The following is a 25,623-nucleotide window of genomic DNA, read 5'->3' as shown; positions in this document are numbered from 1 at the left end:
GGAAATAGTCTATTTGCTTGGGGCATTTGAAGTGGAAATGGAGTGAAAAGTGAACAAAAGATCTCTAAATCTGTCTGTCCCTTCTTGAAGTAAAAAAACCAAAAATTGGCTTTTCCATTGTAACTAGGTCAATGAAGCAATTTTGAGGAAGGCCCCTTCTGGGGGCACAAAAAACAGCTCTGTTTTGCAGGACCTTTCATTATCTGCTCTAATGAGATTTTTAGGTGGAGATCCAAGCTTGAGATCAATCTGACAACAATCTCCACATGGAACTGACATGTTTTTGACATGACAAATTTTTCTGGGTAACTGGGCCATGGATTTTCATTTAAACACACTAAATATTTGTGAATAAATATTTTTATTTGACATTGATATTTGACGCTATCATTCATCAGTAAATCACATAGTGTAAAAAATGTTCATTGAAAATCATCTTCATTGATATTGAGGGCAGAATTGCATGGTATTCACACGGCTCTCAAGACTCCAGTATGCAGGCCCACTGTTCTTGCCACTGTCCTTTCTGAACTGAAAGAGGCCAAGCGCTAGCACCTGTATCAGAAAGCTAATGGTCCCATTTCTTAGAACAATTAAAGGGCTATGTATTCCCACCACAAAATAAGTTGAAGTTGTTGTTTGTGTATCAAGGCTATGGAAGATGAGGAAATAAGTATAGTCTCCTTACAGAAGAAACTTGAGCAGCTTTCTAATACATCAGGCTTGTGATCTGAGATGGGTGTCCAAGACATGATCACAGCCTGTATTTGCTCGAATATTCCTTAAGAGACAGTTGAACTTAGTTCCTTAGAAATTGGACAGAGCTTTTCATTTATGAGCCAAAATTGTTCCTTCGAGGGTGACAAGAAGTTCCCTCTCCCATGCCCTCCCCTCCCTACCACACTGCCTTTTTTGTTCCTATTCATTTGTCCTACGCAGAGTTTAGGTACTGACTGTGATTTCAATATTTTGAACAGAAACTCTAATAGGACAATGTATATCCACAGGTTAAAAAGCTGGATTTGGGCAAGGAATGATCAAAGTTAGTAGGATGGTCCCCTAATGTAAAATTATTTCTTTGGTAACATTTCCAAATACTCTGTCTTCTTGCCAATGACTTGGAGAATTAATTCTGATTTAATTTTCAGTTGTTTCTCAGTTGTGGCTGACTCTGACCTCATCTGGAGGTTTCTTAGCAAAGATACTGGAATGGTTTGACATTTCCTTTTCCAGTTCTTTTTACAGATGGGTAAATGGAGGCAAACAGGGTGAAGTAACTTGCCTGGGGTCACCTAAGTAGTAAATGTCTGAGGCCAGATTTGGACTCGGGAAGGTAAGTCTTCCTGACTCTAGGCCTGACTCTATGTGCATCTAGCTGGCCATTCTGATTTAATACATTAGGTCATTGAATTTTGGCCATTTTCACAGATAGTAATAAGGATGATGATGATAGTAATAAGCACTTATCAGTGATTTGAGTAGAATAAAATAATAGGTTTTTGCAAGAAGCATAGAGTAAATTACAAAGTTTTGGTCTTAAGACCTTGCAACACAGTCCGACATGGTAAGTGGACAGCAGGCAACAGTAATGTCCTTTGGTGGAGGCTTGGGGGTATGACCTGAAAATTTCCTGAGGAACTTACTAGCAGCTTCAAAGGGAAGACTATTATTGGGAGGATAAGGAGAAGGGTTTGATGAATTCTACTGTGAATAATCAGATTTGAATTTTAGAAAGGACTGATCCATATTCATGTTTTAAATAAATAAACTGATTTTGATAACATTAATTAGCCATCAATTTTTCCCTTCATTTAAAAAAAATTAGAATCTCTCCTTTAAAATGTTATATCCTAAATTGCATGAAAACAACTATTAAAAAAAAACAAACCAAAATAACAAACTAGCCCCCCTTCCACTTCATGACTTATATAACTATTCTAATCCAGATGTATTCCTCCTGTTTTTCAGTCATAAACAGATTAGGTAAGGCAGGGGTGGATTTTGAAGTCATTCTGTGGGTTTATCTTTGATGCCCATGGTCCAGATGAGTGGATGATCTGTTTCCACAGTCACAACTCCAGAGCCATCATAAGTGTTTGAAGTGCTGACCAGGGTTCCGAACATGAGCACACTATTGGCTGCAAGGAAAGGATAAAAAGGAAAAGAGTTAAGCATAACAGCTAATGTTTGTATATCTTTTTTACATACATCTCATTTAATCATCCTTACCATTTGGTTGTTCAGTTGCTTCCTGACCCCATCACTTTCCTACACTATCTCTTATCCACCTATCCTTTTCACTCACATTGCCTAAGTATCAGTGAGGTTTTGAAGTTGTGAACCTGAGATGGAGGAAAGATGGCACTATCAAAAGAAATAGGGCAGTTAACAAAGGGGAAGGTTTAGGAGAAGGATGCCAAGTTCCATCTTAGACATGTTAAGTTTGATTAGCCTACATGTCAACTAGATGTAAATGTCGAATAGAAAATTCAGGATGACTGGAACTCAGGGCAGATTCTAGGATTAGATATATACATCTGGTGATCAGCCCATGGGAGTTTTACCATGGGAGAGCAGGAGAAGTTAAGGTCCCTTTAAAGGATATTTTTATCGCAAGCTTCACAAAGCCATAAAGTAGCCTCACAAATAATTTTTAAAATTCAAATCTATTAAAATCCTTTTGCATCTTTCCCTATATTTACTTACCAGTGTTATGTAGGTCATATCTTGATGTGTATACACACCAAAATGCCTTAAAAGCACAGAATAACCCAGCCCCGTACTTTTTTTTTCTTTTAAATGAGTATTTTTAGCCCTTTTGCAGGAGAAAATTAGCTAGAGCCTGGATCGAGGATTCAAATGACTCAAATGTTAACAGTGCTGCAGTATTCACTGGATTAGCTATTGTGAAGTGGCCCTCTGGTGGTGCAGTGGATAGAGGCTGGGCATGTAGTCAGAAAGACTCATCTTCCTGAGTTCAAATCTAACTTCAGACAATTATTAGCTGGGTAAGTCACTTAACAATGTTTGCCTAAATTCACTGAAGAAGGAAATGGCAAACCACTCCAGTATCTTTTCCAAGAAAACCCGATGGACAATACGGTCCATGGTGTCACAAAGAGTCATACTGTGAATGGACGAGCTGCAAAGTGGAATAATAAACAGAAAAGAAACATATACTTAGTTTTTTTTATAACCAAATAATAGGTGAGTAATTATATACTAGGCCTGCTCCGGGTGCTAACAAGAACTTAAACAGACTTTAAGATGTTATTTGTTAATTCAGAAGCAGATAAGCATTCTGTGATCTTCCTTTCACACTGCTGACTTAGATTATTAGGTCTGGATTACTTTCTTCTCAAACCTGTGACAATTCTTACCAAAGATTTTAAGCGTAAAATTTTTTGTTTAAATCAGTTTGGAGTTTTATAGTTTGATACAGATGATTAGCTCAGTCAATAAATGTTAAGGGGGTAGCCAGGTAGCACACTGGATAGAGTCAAGAGGACCCGAGTTCAAATCCGGCCTTAGACACATAACAATCACTAGCTGTGTGACTCTGGGAAAGTCACTGCCTAGCTCCCCCCCCCAAAAAAAAAAGGTAAGAAGGAGACAAAGGTTGGAGGGTCCGTTAGCTTTGCTCTAATCCACTGCAATAGGTAGTATAGTATCCCCCAAAGCTAATGCAATGTTAGGCTGCATAAACAAGGGGTAAAAAGACATGGGGGAAGGGGGTGTGGGGAGAGAAGGGTGTGTGTATGTGGTGACAGTCCTTTTTCACTACTGCCCTTCTCAGATTGCATCTGGATTATAACTTTCAGTCATGGGTACCACATTTAGGAGAGACACAAATAGCAAGGCATTCGGGATAGTGAAGGGCCTGGGGAATAATGTCATATGAAGAATGGGAGAAGAAAAGACATGGGAGGAAGGGTAGCATATGGTGGTTATCTTCAAACATTTAAAGGGCTGTCATGTGAAAAAGGGATTAGATGTGTTCTCCTAGACTCCAAGGGTCAAAACCAAGTAATGAATGCCACTTACGTAGCAATAGAGAGGAAGACCTTGCTACATGGTGAAGTGGCTGAGAGCGCTTGACTCAGAGTCAGGAAGAACTGAAATCAAATTTACTCTCAGATTAAAAGCTTTGTGACTCTGGGCAAGTCACACGATAACCTCTCAGCCTCATTTAGCTCATTTGTAAAATGGGGTTCCTAACAATGTCTACCTCAAACTTCCTAACAATAAAAACGATCCAAAGATGAAAGGGGCTGCCTGCAAAGGTACTGGGACAAACCTCAATTTTTTGTTATTGTTTAGTTGTTTCCAACTCTTTGCGACCCCATTTGGGGCTTTCTTGGCAAAGATACTGGAGGGTTTGCCATTTCCTTCTCCAGTTCACTTTACAGCTGAGAAAACTGAGGTAAACAGGGTTAAATGCCTTGCCCGGGGTCAAACAGCTAGTAAGTGTCTGAGGCCAGATCTCAACGCAGAAAAAGGAGTCTTCCTGACCCCAGGCCTGGCACTCTATCCATGAGAGGTGATCAAGCAAAAATCTGTACAGCAAATTCTTGGCTAGATGTCCTACCCTTCCAAGTCATATGTTCTGTGAGTATGATGTTAAAGCAGTTTGCTAAAAGTCAGAAAACTAGTTCGTAGCAGGATAACCCCTGTCATCAAAATCTCTGGGTGAAGGGACAATAATATCTGATGTTTGAGATTATATATAAGAAAAGTACTTTGCAAACATATTGAGACATGTAGAAATAGCACATTAAGGTATAAAAAGCACTTTGCAAACATAATCTCATCTGACTGTCATAATACACTTGTGAGGAAAATACAATAGATATTCTTATCTCCCTTTTACAGAAAGGGAAACTGAGGTTCACAAGGCTTAAATTAACCTGCTCATAGTCACCAAAAGCTAATCTTGAATCCAAGTATCCCCTACGTTCAATATCCAGTCATCTTTCCATTATAGACACTTAAGTTCTTTATATTTCCTTCTTCTGTTCCTCAATTATTATTTCCACACTCTTGTGAGAGTTAAAGGTCCTTCCATCTCAGGCCACCTCTTCTTTTTCAATTTCAGTGCCTCTCCTAGGAAGGGAGGAAAGCTAACACTTGCAAGTCCTCTTGAAGCTATACTTTTATATGTTCCTAGGCATATATTATAAATAATATAAATCATACTAAAAATTGTCAACATTCTTCACCCCCTCCAATTTTCTACCATAACTCTGAGATTTCAGTTAACTGATTTGAAAAGTTAAAGTAAAAGAACCTCTTTGACTTCTAAATTTCAATCTTTGAACTAGTTGGTGAAATCGAAGTGTCACCTTTTTATCTTTTAAACATGTAACTAGTATTAATTCTCTTATTGGCTAGTTAAATGCCTGTGAACCTGGGGTACTGGTGAGAGCGGGTACTGATGTGATAAAACTCAGATCTGCTACATACTATCTGCATGACCTAAGGCAAGTCATTCTCTGCCTCAGTTTCCTTATCTGTTTTCTTCCAGCTCTAAATCCTAAACCTTGATACTTTGACTTTTAACTAGTTGACAACTTCTTTCTTCTATCTGGGCCATGGCAACAGCATGTTACTTTGATGACAGCTCTTTACTAAAGACTAGCCCAATGAGTTTTGGGTTCCATATTTCATTTAGAAAGAATAAACTGAAGAATACCTAAAGGGATTTCACTAGGATGGTGTGGAGATTCAAAACTATGCCTTTGAAAGATTGCTAGAAGGAAGCAGAAAGGATGGTTAGCCTGGAGAAGAGAAAACCTAGGAGAAACAGGATCACAAACTTCAAATGTTTGATGGCTAGTCTCACGAAAGGCTAAAACTTACTATAGGCCCCAGAGAATAGAACTAGGATCACTGAATATAATTTATGGGAAGGCAAATTTCAGCCACAAATAAAGAAAAGCTTCATGGCAATATGAATTGCCAAGGAAAGAAAGAAAGAAAAAGAAAAAAGGAAACTCGAATTACCCACCCATCCTTGGAGGTCTCTAATCACAGTCAGACCATTTGTCATTGATTGTAGAGGATTTTCATGCTTCGGGCAAGGTTTAAACTAGATGACTTTTGTGGCCCCTAGCACCTTTGAGATGCTTATTAGTTTCACAACTTTGTATCACTCAGCTTGGAAGGCCATAGTCAGCTATTCACAACCACAAGAAACCTCCCTACATTTAAATGTTTTAATAATTAATTGGTTGGTTCTCATTTTCCAGTTGTAGTTGTTTGGTTTATGGCTACAGATTTATAAACTCTTGTAACTATGTCTTGCTATAATGTCAAAGAAGAAAATTAATCATCTCCTATATGGCGTGAAAGATTATTACCCCTTAATTAGAATACTGAATTGCACAAAGTAGAAGCTCAATAAATGTGTACTGAATAAATTCTTAGGTGGTACAATAGACACTTTGTTGGACCCTTGGGGTCAGGAAGACACTACAGTGATCCTGTCCACTTTGCAACTTTTCCCATTGAGGTTTCACTATAACTTGGGTCGGCAAAAGAAATTAAATGGAATTTTTTGGGGAGTTTTGTGGAAGCTTTAAGTGAAATATAAAGGTCAGCAGACAATATAGAAAAAGTTTAGAAATTCAGAAATACACAAAATATATGTATTGTATAATATCAACACATTTTATCTTTTAATATCATAATAATTCAGATTTCTCTGGTATGAAGGGAGTGCCAAAAAAGCCTTACGTGGATCTTTTGGACTGAGGAGGGGACAGTACCCCTAAATCCCCACAATGTGGAAAGGATAGCTGTAGTAGTTTAACACAGGGCAAGTCATTTAATCTCCGTAGATCTCAGTTTCCTCATCTGCAAATCAAAGTTGATCGTACTAATTAATTGGCCTCTCAGATTCCTACAAGCTCTAAATCTGTGGTTCTGTTATAAAAGAGTAGCATAGTGTAATAGAAAGAACAATGAACTCAGAATGTGAGGCCATAGGTTCTGTTCCTGGCTTTCCTTCCTAGTACCTGGTTGAAATTGAGGAAGTAACAACCTTACTGAAACTCAATTTTCTTATTTTTAAAATGAGAGGGTTAGAACAAATGAGCTCTAATGTCTTTTCCAACTTTTAAATCTTACAGTGTTACAAAAGGAAAGCTGATTCCAGGAATTGTTCTCTTCTGTACCACTAGAGGGAGTGTTTTACCTTTCTTGAGAAATTTCCCTGAAGAAGGCACTTTAAATATACTCCCCAGCAGAGATAAGAGATGGTTAAAACAATGATCAATTCATGATTCATTAATGAAAGCTGTTTTTCTATGCAGCCAACTTCTTAACCAGTGTGATTAAGAAAACATGCAATATAGAACTAATGACAATACAGGTACAACACCATCTAAATGCATGCCTTCATCTATGTAGAGTTAATCATTGAACCCATTAGAGTAGATGATGTCATGAGAGAGGTAGGAAGGGAAAGGGGGCATAAAAAAGGGAGTCAAAAAAAGAGTCCAAGGCAAGGTTATAGGATAGGAAGTGATAATCCAGAAAAGATGATTGAGAAGTCACCAGATGTTTGGGAGGAGAGGTTATCAAGGAAGTGAGGATGGTCAATTGTATCACAAGATGAAGAAAGGTTGAATAGCATGAGAACTGAGGAAAGGGTTAGGATTTAGCAATTAAGGGACCCATTCAGTAGAGTCTAAAGGGGACCAGAAGCCAGAATGCAAGGTATTTAAGGAGAGGGATGGGAGATGAGAAGTTTCAGGTGAACCTTTCTAGAATTTTAATTATGAAAGAGAAAATTAATAATAAAAAATGTTCAAGGGAACGGTAGGATCAAGTGCAAACTTTTTTAAGAGAAAGAGAATTATTTTTGCAAGCATTCAGGGAAGAAAACAGTAAATGAAGAGAAACTGAAGATGAGAAGAAAAAGGGGAATCATAAAGGTGCAAAATCCCAAAGGAAATTTGAGGAGATAGAATCAAGGGGTGAATACAGGGTGGAGTCAGTTCAAAAAGCAAAAGAACCTCAGCAAGGATGGCTTTGATTTTTCAATAGGTTAGCGGGATGGGGAGGAATGAAAGAGAGTGCATGAGGGAGTCAGTCAATGGGGGGAAAAAATAGGAGCTTGCTGTGTAGCAGTGAGAGGCCACTGGAGAAAACCCCATTTGGAGTTTTCTTCACAGAGATGCTAGAGGGTTTGCCATTTGCTTCTCCAGCTCATTTTGCAAGAGAAGAAACTGAGGCAAATCGGGTTAAGTGACTTGCTGAAGATCACACAGCAAATAAGTGTCTGAGGCCAGATTTGAACTCAGGAAGATAAGTCTTCCTAACTTTGGACCCAATACTCTATAAAGTGAACAACCTAGATGCCAGTGGAGATTACATAATAAATTTGTAGTGGACCCAAGCAGCACAGTTTGTGAAATATTCTTTATAAAATGTGACATTTTCAAAATATTTTCTTTCTGAAAGGGAAGAAGTTCTGAATTGATTTTTTCCTTGACAAAAAATGCTTTGGATCTTTATAGCTTGTGACCTGCATTTAGATTTGGATAAATTGACCAGATGTCTCAATTTGGTGGACAGGTGTCAATGAAATGCAAATTCAGGTTGATTAGCTCATTAATCTGCTCCTACAGATTAGCTCAAAGGATTGGAGCAAGTCTTTTCTTGGGGCTAGCTCTGTGATCTAGGAAAATTTCAGATCCTGAGATTTAAGCATCTTTGAGCTACTTTATTTTACTGTTGTCATGTGACAAATTATCCTTGGCACATAAAAAGCAAGTTCTCAGCTATCTGTCTAGATATTTCCTTTATAGAGGGCTGAGAGAGGCCCTTAGGAAATACTCCTTACCAAAAATAGAAATGGAAACTGATATATAGGTATATATTTATGTACATACATACATACATAAGATAGATGGATAGATGCAGGGCAAGTAAAACAGCGAACAACTGACTCTGAGACCAGAGTGAGGAGCTGGACTTTTGTAAAGTTGAAGGCTAAGCAGGAATAAGAATGAATATGCAAACCTGAGAGGAAAAGATTGGGCCAACATGGACTTTTCCCCACAAAAACTAAGGGGTATGACTAGTTTTGGGAAAGGTACATACAGGAGAGAGGAATGGAAATTATAGCTTCTGTACCTGCTACACTTATGCAGCTCATGTTGAAAATAAAGAGAGGTGGGGGCAGCTAGATGGCTCTGTGGATAGAGCACCTGCCCTGAAGTCAGGAGGACCTGAGTTCAAATCCGACCTCAGACCAAACACTTGACACTTACTAGCTGTATGACCCTGGGCAAGTCACTTAACCCCAACTGCCTTAAAAAAAAGGGGGGGAAAACACGTTTAGATTAAAAATTCCAGATGCATTAGAATTATAAAGAGCAAGCAGGATTTTGGCTCAGCCTTGAACCTAGGTCATGTGATGTCAAGTTTAGTGCTCTCCCTGAGAGATTTATTATAGCTTCAGTTTAACTTTGTCTCTTCGAAGCTGGATGCTGTGCTCTAACTTGAATTATTTTAGGGGAATAAGATGGCAGGGGGAAGAGCTGATACTCAGCAAGTGGGTAGATTCTAATGCCCATAGGTCATACTGATCTTATTCTTGAGATCTCCAAGACTATAAAAAGTTAGGTTTAAAACTGAGTTATGGTTCCTGACCACAAAATTTAGAGAATGATGAACACCCACGAGGAAGCTAACAAAATTGCAGAATATGTTAAGTACCAGCGCCAGTGTGGGGTAGGAAATGGCAAGCTGGTCTTAGAGTCATGAAGATTTGGGTTCAACACTTGTCTCTGACACTTACTAGCTGTGTGACCCCCTGTGTAAGTCACTTAACTTCTATCTATCAAAAATCATCCCTATGACTAATTTACTAAGTAATAAATAAAGCACAGAATTTCTACATGGGAAGTTCTTCATGTTGATGAAATCATGGATCTTTCCCATAAAGATTCATGTATGCTAAATGTGAAATGAGTGATGCAGACAATTAATGAAACAGAAATTCAGGGAAAGGAAAGAACTTCGTTCTAAGAAGGCTCCATTTATATAGGATGCAGCTGACCTGGGATTTTTAATGGTTAGATATTCATGGGGTATGGCCCAAGCTGAGGTCTTCGCCCCTTGCCCCAAAGGGAATCTGGCTCCCCTTGTCTACAGGCCCCAGCCCCTCATCTCCCTTTGAAAGCCTTAGCCTACCTTTTAATCTCATTCAGATACCTTTCAGTTCCTTCATTATCTATTCCCATTGTCTATTCAATCTCTTAGACATTCCAATCTCTAGGAATTCTCACCCAGACTCTTTTCCCAGACCCTTCCCTGGTCAGCCAAAGTATATAAGATCTACCCTGGCACTCATTCAGGGCTGAGAATCTCGAGGACTACAAGACTGAGAACCTCTCATGCCTGCCCGTCCTTATGGGCATCACCTGGCCTAACTGTTTTATCACTAATAAACTTTTCCTCTGGCTGAAGAAGATTTGAATTGGATTCTTTCAGGCAGGGCCTGGTACTGCGATTTTGGGGTCCCAGCAGCATCCCAAAAGTCCTACACCTCTTCAGATATGACTTGTATGGGTACAGGTGAGAGCATGAGGCAACTATTCATTTCTTCTCTTTAAGATAAAGAGCCTGTCTTGGTTGGCAAAGATGAATAAGCTATCTTCAAAACAAGAAACCCCAAACAACTATATAAAAGTGTTCCAAATTGATAAGAGAAATGACAATTAAAACCAACTCTGATGTTTTGCCTGAATCACATAAGATTGGCAAAGATGAAAATGACCTATGTTGGAGAGGCTGTGGGAAGACAGAAACAAATCACTCAGTGGATAGAACACTGGACTTGAAGTCAGGAAGACATGAATTCAAATCCAGCCTCAGATATTAACTGTGTGACTCAGGGCAAGTCATTTATAGCCACTATTTGCCTTAGTTCACTCAAGAAGGAAATGACAAACCATTTCAGTATCTTTGCCAAGAAAACCCCATGGACAGCATGTGAATGCTGTCCATTGGGTCATGAAGAGTTGAAATGACTGAACAACAACAAGAAATAACCACAGTAATATACTGTTTGATAAATCCAAAGACCCAAGCTTTTGGGGGTAAGGATTTAACATCTGATAAAAATTACTGAGAAAACTGAAAGGCAGTTTGGCAAAAGGTAGGCATAGACCAATATCTCACACATTCATTACACAAAGTTTTTAAATAATTACTTATACGATGTGATTTTTTTTCATTCCTATTTGGACAGAGTGTGTTAAAGTGATATAAAATTAAGATCAATAAGTTGAAACAATTCAACATGAAATAATGGATTACAATTTACTATCCCATTATAGTTATTTTGTAGTTCATTTTCCTCAAGTCATAGGATCTTGGAGTTGAAAGGCACCTTGGAGATCTCACAGGTAGGGAATAAATCTGCATATAAATGGATATATGTGTATATATATTTAAATCAGTGCTTAAATCTAATGGGGTCTTCATGTAAACAACACAAGCCTATTAGAGATGGTGATATTCAACTGCTTTCACATTTTAAATGTGAAAAATCTCCTCTGACTTGAATTATAGGAAGTATATGATGGTGTCCTGGAGGAAACAATACATGATTTTAAAAAATTAGCATGTGGGTCTCAGTGAATACTTATTAGTATAAGTTTGGATTGAGGCATTTTTCATCTCTGAGGCATTACTTCTAGCTACTTTTCCTTTACTGAAATAGTTGGATATTTTGCTTAACAGTCTATTTTGTCCTATGAGACAGAAGACTGTCCAGGTGATGTCCCAAAGACTTTCCACAGATTCTGAAGTTTACTGTACTGGTCCCTTGAAAGTTTAGGGTGTGGAGAGCAGGAGCTTGCAGGCAGCCTTTCATACAAGACTTACCTAATCGTCATTGTTCTCTGCAGGGCGGTGGAGGAATGGCAGAAGCCACAATGAGCCCACTTCCCTAGGGAGATGATTTAGTGTGAGGCCACTTGTTCAGTGCCTAAGCAGTGGTTCTGTAGGAGAGTCAATTCAATAAGCACTTTTAAGCCCCTATTATATGCAAGTTGCAAGAATATCCTGTGGAAATTGGGCCTTCTAGCAGTAGAACAAATGAGCGGTTTCAGTGGAGTGGGAAAATGTTAGACAAGTCTTCCTTTGCAGGTATTTTTCTCTCAGCAACTGTGATCATTCATCAACAAACATTTGTTACAATATAAAACACAATTGCATCTACAGTGTGTATGATGTGTCACACAGCTATGTCTGCTACAGAAGGTAATGCAGATTTTAAAGACAAAATGGTCCTGGCCTCCTGAGAGCTTACAGTCTAATTACACTTACACAATAAAACACGATCAATGAATTGAAAAGGTACAGAACAAAATGCATCGTTAGGCTCAAGGGGGTGTTCGGGTATGACTTTACATATAGGTAAAGTAACCATTCCCTCGTTTCTTCAAATATTGATTCTGCTACATTTATTCTATCATCAGAGCTTCATTTCTTTCAGAGCTGACTTTCTAGAATTCCCTTTAAAAATACAAAATTGCATAGCCCTACCCTGTAATATGTCATCAGTTAGCATCTGGGAGGGGGTAAAAAGAGTGAAAACAGGAGACCACCACTAGCTGAGATCAAAAATGAGAACCAGATCTGGGGACTAAGGTGAAGTGAATGATATGACAAAGCAGGAACGGGGAGGTAGATGGATGCCAAAAGTAATAATTCACATTTCCATAGTACTGAAGAGGTCTAGGGGTTTTGGGGTGCTGGGACCCCAAGATCGCGGTACCGGGCCCTGCCTGAAAGAATTCAACTCAAATCTTCTTCAGCCAAGGAAAAGTTTATTAGTGGTAAAACATATAGGCCAGGTGATGCCCGTAAGGACAAGCGGGCATGAGAGGTTCTCAGCCTTGTGGGCCTGAGATTCTCAGCCTCTGAATGAGGGCCAAGGTGGATCTTAAATACTAAAGTAACTTTGGGTGGCCAGAGAAGGCCGTTGGGGAAAGGGTCTAGGTAACAATTCTAATTGGGGAGGTCTGCGAGATTGAATAGACAATGGGAATAGATAATGGAGGAGCAAGAAGGCAGAAGTTTGAAAGGCACAAAATCAAGGTGGGGCTAGGACTTTCAAAAGGAGACAAAGGAAGACCTTCCTGGGGCCTATAGACAAGAGGGAGCCTAAGGCTTTCAAGGGAGATGAGGGGAGTTGATTAGGAAATTTGAAGGTTTAAGGGTTTTCTGGGTCCTGTAGACAAACAGAAGCCAGATTCTATTCAGGGCAAGGGTTGAAGGTGCATCTAAATAAGATCTAAAGGTAAGCTAGGGCTTTCAAGGGAGATGAGGGTCTGGGGCCTGTGAGTCAGATTCCCTTTGGGGCAAAGGGTGAATATCTTGGCTTGGGCCCCGCTCCCATCAGTATCATCAGATTAAAAAAAAACTTTCTTTATAACAGTATAAGTTATGTCTCTTTCATAGACAATGTCAAAACTTGAGCTTCAAAAATACTAAGGTTTGTTACCAAAAATCAGGAGAGTTGGTTTTCAACCCACACCCTCTGAATTCAATGTCCTTTCTATCCCCACCACACTATCCTGTAACAAAGACGAATATGTCTAGGGCTGGGAACGCTCGTGCCACTCAAATCGCCTTCTCTTACATAGTTTGCCAACATTGAGGCTGGTCTTCTTTGCAACAACAGCAAAGGGTGCTAACCAGTGTTCAGTGTTACTACTGGAAGACTAGAGAACCTCTTTAAAGGTTAAAAAAGAAGATTAAGTCTGGGCTGTCAACAATGCCTCAGATAGAGTGCAGAGAGAGGCTGGATGGATAAATTGGATTATTTGTTTTTAAGTTTTAAGACCTCACTGGGAAGAGACGGAATCTGATGAACTTGCTTGATATAGCACACAAGTGAGCATTTAATACCCCTTTTTTGGGAAGATTCTTAAGGACTCCATCATGAGGCATGGCTTATATCCTGGGAATTAAAGCAATCTAGTCTAGGAAGCTTCATTAACTTGTTCAGGTCAGAAGGGTACTTGCTTATAGTATGGAAGTCTTTATTTACTATCTCAGAGAAGGAACTTTTCAAAGCTCATAGGACTGAGGGCTAGAAGGCATTTCTTGCAAGTGCCACCTTCTACACATAGTCTCCTATATAGAGGGTGAGGACCTTCCCCTAATTATATTAATTAGTGTTTAATTATCTTTTAATTCCTCATTTCTCTCCAGTAGTAGGTATTCACTGTGTGAGCAGGTACTCTTGGGGGTTTTTTCTTTGTATTTCCAATACTTAAAAACACTTAGCATGATAAAGAAAAGGCACTTAATAAATGCTAGCTGAATGACTACAACCCTGGGAAAAATCCCATTTGGGGCCAGCTAGGTGGCACAGTGGATAGAGCACTGGCCTTGGACTCAGGAGGACCTCAGTTCAAATCCAGCCTCAGCTCATAACACCAGCTGTGTGACCCTGGGCAAGTCACTTAACCCCATTGCCTATCCTTAAAAAAAAAATCCCATTTGGATTTCACTTGGAAAAAAGAAAAACCTTTGTTCTTTTTTCTCTCTCTACTATTATCATTTTTAATATTTAGGTTTTTTTTAAGTTAAAAGATTCTCTCAATAACTATATACATTCAAAAACATATTGTACTTTACTAACACCTTTCATTTACATTTCAAAAAATAAAATTTTGGGAGTAACAATGAACTGATTTAATGCTATTTCTAATTATCATTTTTTGCCACTGGTTTGCAACTGCATTCTAGGAAAAAAAACAGGATAAATATTACTTTCATGGAAGGTTCATTGATGGTAGTAATAAAGTCTGTTCTACCTAATTAATTTTCCTGTGGAAGATAATCTACTGCCAATCCTAGTTAGGATATGTAAACTGGGCTTTTCTTATAGAACTAACTCTATTACATTCAAATGTGGGAGATTTTTTTAAGTGTTTTTTTTTATATAGGCACACTAGATCAAGAAACTTTACATATGAAGCATAAAGAAATGAGTGAAATATTCCAGATCAGTGAAGCAAGATACTTTCATTGCACAACACCACTACTTTAAAGTGGAAAAAAAAAAGGCTTAATTATCCAGCTAATTGCTTTTATACTCCTCTTCCTTTCTGTTATGCAGATAATGGAGAAAAACACTAAAACTATGATTTACTCAAGCTAATGTAAAGACATTTAAAATAAAGATGGATGTGAATTAATTAGCAAGAATTTGAGTATTTTCTGTGCCATGAACATTGAGATAGGTGTTGTGAAGGACGTAAAGGATCTGTGAAGGATGCATGCATTGTTTTTGTCCTCAATCCTGAAGGTTGAAAAAATTTAACCTGATATTTGGAAAAGGCCACTCAAACATCAAGTCTAAGTAATATGTCTTAAGTGTATCAATGGAATCTAATGTAGAATCTGGAAGGCAGCATGGTATAGGAGTAGTCAAGTGACCACAAACAAAGCACTTAAATCTACTGTTTTCTCACCTGTAAAATCAAGATAATATCTGTAACTACCTACCTTGTAGGGTTATTGTGCAGAATAAATGAAATAATTTATTTCATTAATTTCAATATTAAATTATATATATGTACATACATAAACATGCTTAGGTCTTAAAATGCTATATAAATGCCATTATTATTATTATTAATCATTTCTTTTTTTCAGTCAGATTCAGATAGAAATGTTCCTGGCATAAGTCACTGTTTTGCTATTATATTTTCATACTCACTATTCTGTGGATCATTCACAGGTGGATAAAATAAACAACTCTGCAGCAGACTAAAAGTCTTAGGATGTCAGCTCATCCTCCACAGATTTACTGAGAAAACTCTTGGGAGAACTGCAGTAGGAGTCAGGATCACAGGGATGCTATGTACTTCATTATTTCCACATGATCTTTATTTCCTCCACTAGATCTCTATATTTTGAAATCTTTTCATTCTATGTAATTTGGAGACTGAGTATTTGGTATGTGATACAGAATCTATTAAAAAAAGTTCTTATGGCTATATGTTATATGTCAGAAATAAGGCCTTAGAGAAATACAGCCTGTCAGTTAAAAAGTAAACTAAGCTTGGAGTGAAGAATCATTTATTACGGTTCTTGGGAGAGAACTAGGCATATCTCTCAGAAGAGATAGCACTGATTACAGAAGGGAGAACATGTTTTATACTGTTAGAATGCTGTGACTCCTCCCTTCCAGGCCCAGATTGGTCCGATTCTTTCCAGGTTACAGTCTTACAAATCCACCCATCTCATGTCCCTTTGACATGTCACCCCCCCCATCCTTCTCATCCAAAAGCCTGTGCCCTTTGTCCTACTTAGGGCTAGTTAAAACTGGCTCTGCCCTCTAGAACTTTGGGGCCCTTCTCATTGGCTTGCCCTTTCAAGGTTTTGCAAGTTTGTTAAGACTACAATGTAACTTGTTATTAACAAATTCTTTTGCTGATGTTGTAAGATGTCAAAGGTTATCTTAAATTGTGGGAGCGTGATACCTTGTCCCTTACATTATGTCCAAGTGATTCAGGACAGTTCAGTCTGTGATAATAGTCGGCTTCTAGTTCAGTTTATTTGCTGAGCTCTCCAGGATATTCTGAGGTCTCTGCTGTGTAGTTTGGGAGTGGGGGTGGGGCAGGGGAAGCAGAGAAGAAGGGAAGGGGGTCAGGGAATTGGTTATTTGTCAGTTTCTGAAAGAAAGCCCACTTCTGATGAGATATATAATTCTCACTGCAAGATTAATTCTTTCTTGCTAGCTATTCAGTTGGTGCTAAATTTTTACAGCCTCCAGTGATGTGCTGCATGGACCACCATTTCCATTCATAATTTAGTTTGCACACTAAATTCAAGCTCCTTAAGGTTAACCCTTAGTAGTTTCTGATGTCAGTGAACCAATCCTGAATTATCATCATACACTCCTCTTTTCCACAAATGAATCTGTATGACTTCATTGTTATTAGTATTGTTATTCTAAGTTTGCACTGGGAAACAATGAAGTAAATGAAAAATATTTATGAAGTTTTTAATCAGGGCACTGGACTCACAAAGTCAAAGGGCATACAAATATAAAGAGTGAGACAGTCCTTACTCTTAAAGAGATTACATTTCAATATAGTAAAGTGATGGCCAGGAAGTGAGTGTCTGGAGGAATCACAAGAGTTGTGATCCACAGAACAGTCAATCACCATCCCCTTTCTAGAAGTGATGGCGCTATTGATTTGATTACTGGAACAACGGAAAAAGAGTGCTGTATTTAAAATCAGATGACCTGGGTTCAAATCTAGTTTATCACTGTGTGACCTTGGGTAAGCTGCTTACTCAATGTGCTTCAGTGTCCTGATTTATCAAAGAAAGGGGTGAGATAAGATGACTTCTAAAATCCTTTCCAGTTCTAGATTGATAATCCTGTGAAACAGGCTGAAAAATTTAGGCCTATCATTAAAAAGACAGAGTGGCAAGGGACTGTGAAAATAGATCACAAGAAGACTTACAAACACATACACCAAAACCAGACAGAAATTTAGCCTATGAAATATGTATTATACTTGCTCCAAGTAAGCATACATATATCCCCTAGGAAAAGAATGGGGATGTTGAGGAATGCCAAGAACTGAAATGTCCCACCTTAGAAGAGGGGTACTCTGACACTCTGTTGTGGTTCTTTAAGGACATACAGGCTTATGACACACTCAGAGTTGTTATGCAGCTCTCAAAGTTATCCTGTTATCTACCTGGTCTTCTTAGTGTCAAAGTGGGAATGATAAGAACACACTTCTCCCATTCATTGTTATGCATGCCATGAATTACTGAGGAACAAATTATTTTCTTGCCCAGCCTTATCTATAGAAAGTGGCATGTTTTTACTCTGCTTCTCCCTGGAAAAACAGTGATCTGCTAAAGACACCTCACAAGGTGAGTACTCATCACCTCTTTCTCCTGACAACTAATCTTTTTTGAACTCAGGTGACTGAGGATGGGCTATTATACTTCTCTTTGAAAAGTGACTACATTTATCTTTATCCTTCTGAGGAGTCACAGTTGCCATGCCCTTGGACTGGAGCTAGAAGTCATCAGAAAGCTTCTGATGTTCAATTATTCTTACTTTTTATTCTCTATCCCGAGTTGTGACTCAGCCTGATGTCCGAAAAATAATTAGTCCAATTGAAGACCATTATTTAGAGGAATCAAAGCCAATTATACCATTTAGAAAATGTCCTCCATGATTACCATCAAATGTTCAAGCTTTTTGAAACATAAACAAACTTTATTACTTCTTTATGTTAAAATCCCTCATGCATAGGGTAATTAGTAGAATCTTTTCACATTTCCATTGTTGCAATTAGAGCTATTAAAGCTACTTTTTGAAAAAGGAAGCATATTGATGTAAAAAAAAAAGTCAAATGTGACTGGCTTATACTGATTATAGGCAGTGAAGCAGGAGACTTGGTTTGTTCTGTGAGAACACATTATAAATGTGCAAGCCTGTCTAACATTCATACCCTTTGGTAATAAGTGCATTTAATGGAAGCTCTTTGAAGGCAGGGACTGTCTTTTGCCTCTTTTTATATCCCCAACACAGTCCCTAGCACAAAGTAGGTGTTTTAACAAATGTTTATTAGTTGGTTGATAAGGAGAACATTAAATGAATGCTCAGGGGTGGGGCGTGACTTTCTCTAAAATGATTTTTATACATCATATTAATTGAAACTTGCTTTCCTCTCTCTTTTCCCCAAAAACCAAGTTGGATGACTCCAGGACAGCCTAGCTAATGAGAATTTTACTATGATAGAGTGGGAAGAAAGCAGATACTTAGGGTGTAGGCTCTCTTAGTAGTTGGGTAACCTTGGACAAGACCCCTCTCTGAATTTGAGTTTTCTCAATTGTAAAATGAGAAAGTTGAAATAGACAGCCCAAGGTCCTTTATAACTTTGGCATTTTAAGATTTTTTTACTAACCTTCTAGAGTTCTCATGCATTCATGGTGCATTAGCTCAGTCACCTTCATTAATGTTCTGTGGGCGAATTCTAATATGGGAAGAGATATCCAAAACCCAGCCTCCAAATCTATGTTTCTTATTCTTCTTCACTATTCTAAGCACTGCAAGAAAGCCTACCACTCACCCCCCGTGGCAGGTATTCTTAACTTTTTTGTGTGTCATGGACCTCTTGGGTCTTGGGTCCATGAAGCCCAGCTTTAAGAGGGTTTTTCTGGCTAGCCCAGGCCAGGTTGCCATCTATAAGTTTGGGGACAGCTAGCAGAATTCCCACTGAGATCTCTAACATAAGTTCATTTTTAGATGAATGAAATATTCAGTGAAATATTTTCATCTTGATTCACCTTTCATACTTTTGCTTTGAACAGTATAACTCTCTCAAGCCTATGGTGCATATGCATGCAAGTAGGTACACACAAAAATACCTATTCTAAAGATGTATACCACTGCACAGAATATACATAGTGTTGCAAATAGGTACATAAATATGACTTAAACTTAGCTCTTTTAAGAGGACAATTCAATTCCAGTGGTCACTGTGACTTCTCATGGCCTCGACAGATAATTAATATGACGCAGGAGTGGAAAGTAGATATTTGCCATCAACAAAGATATGTAAGATCATTTAGCATTTCTTTTAGAAGGCATATTTTTGCTGACAGTCTGACCCCTGTCTTTTTGGAAATGCAGCATCTGATTTAGATCGTGTTTATTGATATTAATAGATCTGATTTGTGGGTATCAGAGGCAATAAACCATTGCCTTAGTCTTTGTTCACAGGATCATAAAACAGAAGTTTGCTTGTTCTTAATATACTTCATTTTAAGTGCATATATCATCAAGACCTGTTTTCATCCTCAATTTTTTTTTCCTATTGATATATGGTGAAGGTATTTTATATTGGGAGCAGTTGGCCATATATAGTATGAATAGCACAATGAGGCCTATTATTGAAAAAAACTACCTTTGATTTTTGGTTCCCAGTGCCTGGAATCTGCATCCTCACACGCCCATTTCCCCAGCCCAAATCTATCCTCTTTGCCTAAGCATCTGTTTACTACTTACCTGTGAAGGCTTTTTCATTTATTAACTTGAGGTTAAGCTCCAGTTCTAACTTCTCCATGAAAACTTTCCTATCTGAGTACACACTGAGTTTCTGCTTTAGACCTTTGTTTTTTGCACCTATTGTCTATGTTGTACAATTAGCACCTTATTTTGCAATAACATTTTACTTCACAATGACCACTTAACTGAGCATGTTAGCAGTGGAAAGGTTTAAATCCTGATTCTACTACTGCCTACATTGGCTTTCTTAAACAAGTCACTTTACTTCCCTTGGGCCTCAGTTTTTTCTTCTGTATCTAATAGAGCTAGAGCTGATGTCTCCGGGACCAATTACAAAGATACATATGCTTAGAATTGGAAGACTCTGGAATTATGCGGCAACCCTTTGTTTCTATGATGGCAAAAGAGCTGCACTAGAGAGGATGTGGCAACTGAGCCAGGCAGAGATAATTTTTACTCTCGTGCTTTTCTTCCTCTCCCCGACTGTGTGGCTTGAAAGTCTCTCTGTGACTTTCTGTGAGGGGGAAAGATTGGTACCTTCTCACCACCCCCAATCTGAGAGGAAGGGCAATCACTTTCATGTGGCAGTAAGCACATATGTTGGCTAGGTGAGCTCAAGTTGAAAGTTAAGGTGCTGGCTGCTTCTTTTCCTTTGTTCCTCTTTCCCTGAGCATAGGTGATTGAACAGTGGACCTGAGACGGACACTTCTAGCTTTAAAGGCAACTTCATGAGTTCAAGAGGAGAAGAGCTTCTGGATTCCAAGGATTTAATTAATCACCAAATCTTAGCCTTTTGTCAATCCTCATTCTTGATCTCTTTGTAACATCGGACATTGTCTTATCACCTTCTTCTAAACATCTAAAGCATCTAAAACAACATGCCCAAAACAGAACTCATCATTCTCCTTTGCCTCCCCCTGCCAAAATTCTTTGTTGCTAGAAGCATGGCCATTGAATTTTTTCCTTTTGTTCCAGTTCCCAGTATTATCATGGAAAAATATTTTCTCCCAAATTAAGAACGGTGCAATTGCTACCAGAATAAGACTTGGTTATATCCAAACAGCATGTATAAATTTTAACATTTATGCATTACAAAGGCCAAACCTCCACTAAATGTTCCTCTGATGCTTAATCACCCCCTAGACTTTGTGTATTTTTTGCCTCCTTTCTGGCATCTTTTTGGCAAAGAAGAGACCCTGAGCTCTAAAACCAAGCTAGTTGAGAGCAAACTTCTCTGGCAGTTCAAATCAAGCTTGAAAGGCTTAAAGCACAGGAACAATAATGAATTTAGTGTCTATTTCCTAAAAATTAGTACAATCAATGGGGCAGGTATGTGGTGCAATGGATAGAGCACCGGCCCTGAAGTCAGGAGGACCTGAGTTCAAATCTGACCTCAGACCAAACAAACACTTGACCCTTACTGTGTGACCCTGGGCAAGTCACTTAACCTCAATTGCCTAAAAAAAAAAAAAATTAGTATAATCAAGTTCAAAGAAGCTCATCACTAGAAGGTTGGCCACCACATCATTGTTTTTATGGAGGGAGTGAGGAATGGTGGTTAAAGGAATTCAATTATAGTAAATAAAGTGAGGAAGGCAGCTAGCATCAGTGGAAAAATTCCCTTTGATCTCTTTTATGTTGGAGCACATCGATAAAATCTTAGTTGTTTTAATGATTTAATCTTTTTTTTAAATAAGCAACAAATGCATGCTCAAGGCCTTTGATTTATTCATACAGAAACAGCCTAAGACTCATCTTGAAAAGACCCTAGGAGTCTGGTCCTATCAGCCATTATTCGTATATATTTAGTAAAAAATGTGCTCAACAGAAACAAAGGACACTCCCTACTTAGGCTGGCTGAAATGAAAGATCCACATATTCATCATGATTGTACCCTATCAGACACTAACCAGACCAGACGATGTAAGCTCACGACCCTCAAATGTAGAGAGGCTTAATGCACCACTAAATTACTATAATGCTACACTGTGCACGAAAGACATTAACAGGGCAATTGATTGCCTGTAGTTCAACCTTCAAATACATTGCTTAAGAAAAATTGTAATAGTCATGCTCTGGTACCATGACATATGTCAGTGGTCTCTAAAGTTTTAAGATAAAAAGATCCGGTTTCTATTTGACAACCACATATCCCAGCATAAAACTGGATCCACCTTCACCCAACCTCAAAAACAGTGAAGAAAGCACAATGGGGAATAAGGAAGTACTAAAAAAACAATCGATTAAACCAAGAACGTTACTGATTGTTGAGATTCCTGTCTGGGCCAATTAGCTTATAGCAGTTACGGTTAAAGAAATAACAGCAATGCCCATTTAAAAGTAAGGCAATAATAACCTAACTGTCCAATGACTAGGAATAGCTAAACAAACTATGGTAGGGTAGGATGCAAATAAGAATGTTAAATACGAGGAACATAAAGAAATATGTAATGATGTAAAACGAGATAATGAAGAAAACAGTCATGGAAGTTCAATATTCACAGACTATAATGACGTAGGAAAAAAAAGACTTTGATGGACCTATGATTTCACTGTGTCCCTTGGGACAAACATTAAGCTCTTCATGCACAATTCTTACCTACGTTTCTATTAGTAATCTTTAGAGAAGTCACCAAACACTCTAGAATTCTTCTTTTACTTCTTTTAATGTCAAAGATGACTGACATTTACCTCAGATTGTGATGGTCTCTCAATTTTACTATATAAGTGATCATCTTTCCTTTCTAATCATATGTTAACAATGATGTTTTTCATGGCATTGCAGTAAGTTTACACTCATCCCAAGCCTTTCCCTTTAGTTTACTAGTAATTTCAATTATTCTAAGATCATGATATTTCTTGACTTGTAGTCATACAGAATCACTGAGAAAATCAGTGAAAATCAAAGATGAGACTTGCAGCAACTAACAGCGACCACTGGAAGATTTTCTTTCTTTCTTTCTTTTTTTGGGGGGAGGGGCAGGGCAATTTACCAAAAGTTATAGAAGCCATTCCACCCCCCACCCCCCAGTTGATTCCAGGACAAACTTAGTCATATACAGCATCTAAAACATTCATAATTGATGGACTAATTTGATAGACTGACCACTAATCTGTATACTATAGTCTGTGCAATATTATTTTTCATTTGCTTTGTTTTCCTAGCGTTAATGGTTAGTATATTTCCTAAAATTTCTGGTCATTCAGATGTCTTCAAAGTAATTTTCCAAGCGCCTTAAAAATCATGTCACTTTTAAAATGAATTTCTTAGTATTTATTTGATCAAGTTCAACAATTTTTCCAGACTTTATTTTTAAAAGCCAATGAAATTTCTTTTAAAATGGCAGAGTACAAGTTATTGTGGGTCAGTCATTTTAGTTGTATCTGACTCTTCATTTGGGGTTATCTTGGCAAAGATACTACAGTGGTTTGCCATTTCCTTCTCCAGCTCGTTTTACAGATAAGGAACTGAGGCAAACTGAGGAAGATGTGTCTTCCTGACTTCAGGCCAGGCAATCTATCCACTGTGCCCCTTAGCTGCCCTGAGCACAAGTGAGGTGCTTCAACTATTACCTCTATGAAAAGAGAACACAATAAAAATACTGACATATTTCTTCCATTCTTCTCTGTCGTCCGCACTGTTTAAACCTCAAATGGTTGAGAGCACATCTGGCTTACCAAGGATATACAATGTACACACATAAGCACAGCACGAACAAAACTGAGTAGAGAGAGAGTACTAACAACTTGGTTAAGACAACTAGGTGAGGATTCAGGAAAGGTGAAACCTGAGCCGAACTCTGATGGAAGAAATGTATTCTGAAAGTCAGACATGAGAAGAAAGTGCATTCTAGGCTTATAGGATAGCTTATGTGAAGGGATGGAGGCAAAGAAATGTAACACTAGATTTGGAGAACAGCTATTCATCAAATTTGGATGGAATACAGTATTCTTGAAAGGGAAAACAAAGAAATTAGGTTGGAAAGGTAGGTGGGAACCACATGGTGGGGAACCTTATATGCCAGATAACCTGTATGTAATGGGGAGCTCAGCAGGGGAGTGAGGAATGGTAAAATGATAGGCATAGAGAAAGGTAGGGGTGTGTGTGTGTGTGTGTGTGTGTGTGTGTGTGTGTGTGTGTGTGTGTGAGAGAGAGAGAGAGAGAGAGAGAGAGAGAGAGAGAGAGAGAGAGAGAGAGAGAGAGAAACAGAGACAGTGAGTGAGATCCATGTAGGTGTTTCAGCACAAAGAAATTGAAGATAGAAGCCCTCAGTTCTATCTTATGCTCTGCCAGGAACCAAATAATAAGAAACAGATACACCTTACATTTCTGTATAATACAGAGCTATGAAGTTTCCTCATTATAACCCTGAAAAGTAGGTCATGTGGTGAATATGAACCTCATTTTAAAGATGAAGAAAATTAAAGCCCAGAAAAGAAAGGAACATGGACAGGTTTGGTACCTAGAAACAAGATGTCAGAGCCCCCAGTATTTATGAAGAAATTCAAAGAATATTCTTGTTATTTAAGTCTTCAAATACCCTTTAGTGCAAATTTAGTTATGTTTCTTACCTGACTTTTGAACATTTCTCCTTCCTTGAAAAAATTACAACTATGACCCAAGTGAGTCATCCATTGGTAATCTACAATCCTAGCTTCTAAGCCATCTAATCTAGGCTGTTCAACTTCAGCCACAGAAGAAATATCCATTAGCATTATCTTGCTGTTCACATGAAATTTCCCACATTTTCCTGATTTATCTTCAGATACTTGTGAACACTGAGGTCATTACTGGTGTGACTTTTGGTATACCCTCAAGAATCCCTAGATCAAGAAGTTTTGAGAAATCTAATAAAGAATTCATGTTTTTAATTTTTTTTCCATATTTGCATGCAATAAATATGTGGGAGCAAGGATCTTGTTTAATAGGAGGATTTTTTCCCCCATCTGTAAAAAGTGCTTTCTACACAGAGTAGTTTTACTATTGATAAATATGTCTTTGCTTCTTGTTGGAGAAGGTAAACAAGCCAGAAGATTAAGGAGAGGAGAAGTGCATTCTGAAACAAGGAATCTGATAAAATTTTCCATATGTTTTATTGATTAATGTAGATCACAGAATGGTAATCCCAGGAAATGAGAACTGGAAGCAATATCAGATGTATTATAGTCCAATTTGTCCTTGATGCAAGAATCCCTTCCCTAAAATCCCCAGAGACTTTTAGGGATGACTAACTCATTATATACTGAGGTAGCCCATTCCATGTTTGTTAGAAATTTCTTCCTTATGCCATCAAAACCTTTCTCTCTGAAACTTTCATTCTGTGGCCCTAGTTCAGCGCTCTGAGATAATGCAGAACAATTCCTCATTGCATAGTTCAGCCTTTCAGATATTTAAAGACATTGATCGAGGGCCCCTTTCTCCGCGGTCTTCTCTTCTTAGGTAAAGATTCCTAGTTCCTTCAACTGATTGTCATATGATTTCTTTGCATATAATCAGATAGGTTTGTCTTTTACAACATTATATAAAAATATTGTATTTTTTA

General features: G+C 38.2%; 1 protein-coding gene across 5 annotated transcripts in view; it reads right to left on the bottom strand.

The window, feature by feature from the left end:
* Window positions 1-344: 344 nt before the first annotated feature.
* Window positions 345-25,623, bottom strand: part of TPK1 (thiamin pyrophosphokinase 1) — a 475,657-nt gene continuing 450,378 nt past the window's right edge. For all 5 annotated transcript variants that reach the window (XM_020998083.2, XM_020998084.2, XM_020998085.2 and 2 more), the window contains one exon: window positions 345-2,138. In XM_020998083.2, the coding sequence (XP_020853742.1) occupies window positions 2,008-2,138 (131 nt within the window). In that variant the 3' untranslated portion in view covers window positions 345-2,007. The remainder of the gene's footprint in view (window positions 2,139-25,623) is intronic.

Source organism: Phascolarctos cinereus, unplaced genomic scaffold (assembly GCF_003287225.1).
Source record: "Phascolarctos cinereus isolate Bilbo 61053 unplaced genomic scaffold, phaCin_HiC Scaffold_1;HRSCAF=81, whole genome shotgun sequence".
NCBI lineage: Eukaryota > Metazoa > Chordata > Mammalia > Diprotodontia > Phascolarctidae > Phascolarctos > Phascolarctos cinereus.
This window is presented reverse-complemented; position numbering and strand designations above follow the sequence as displayed.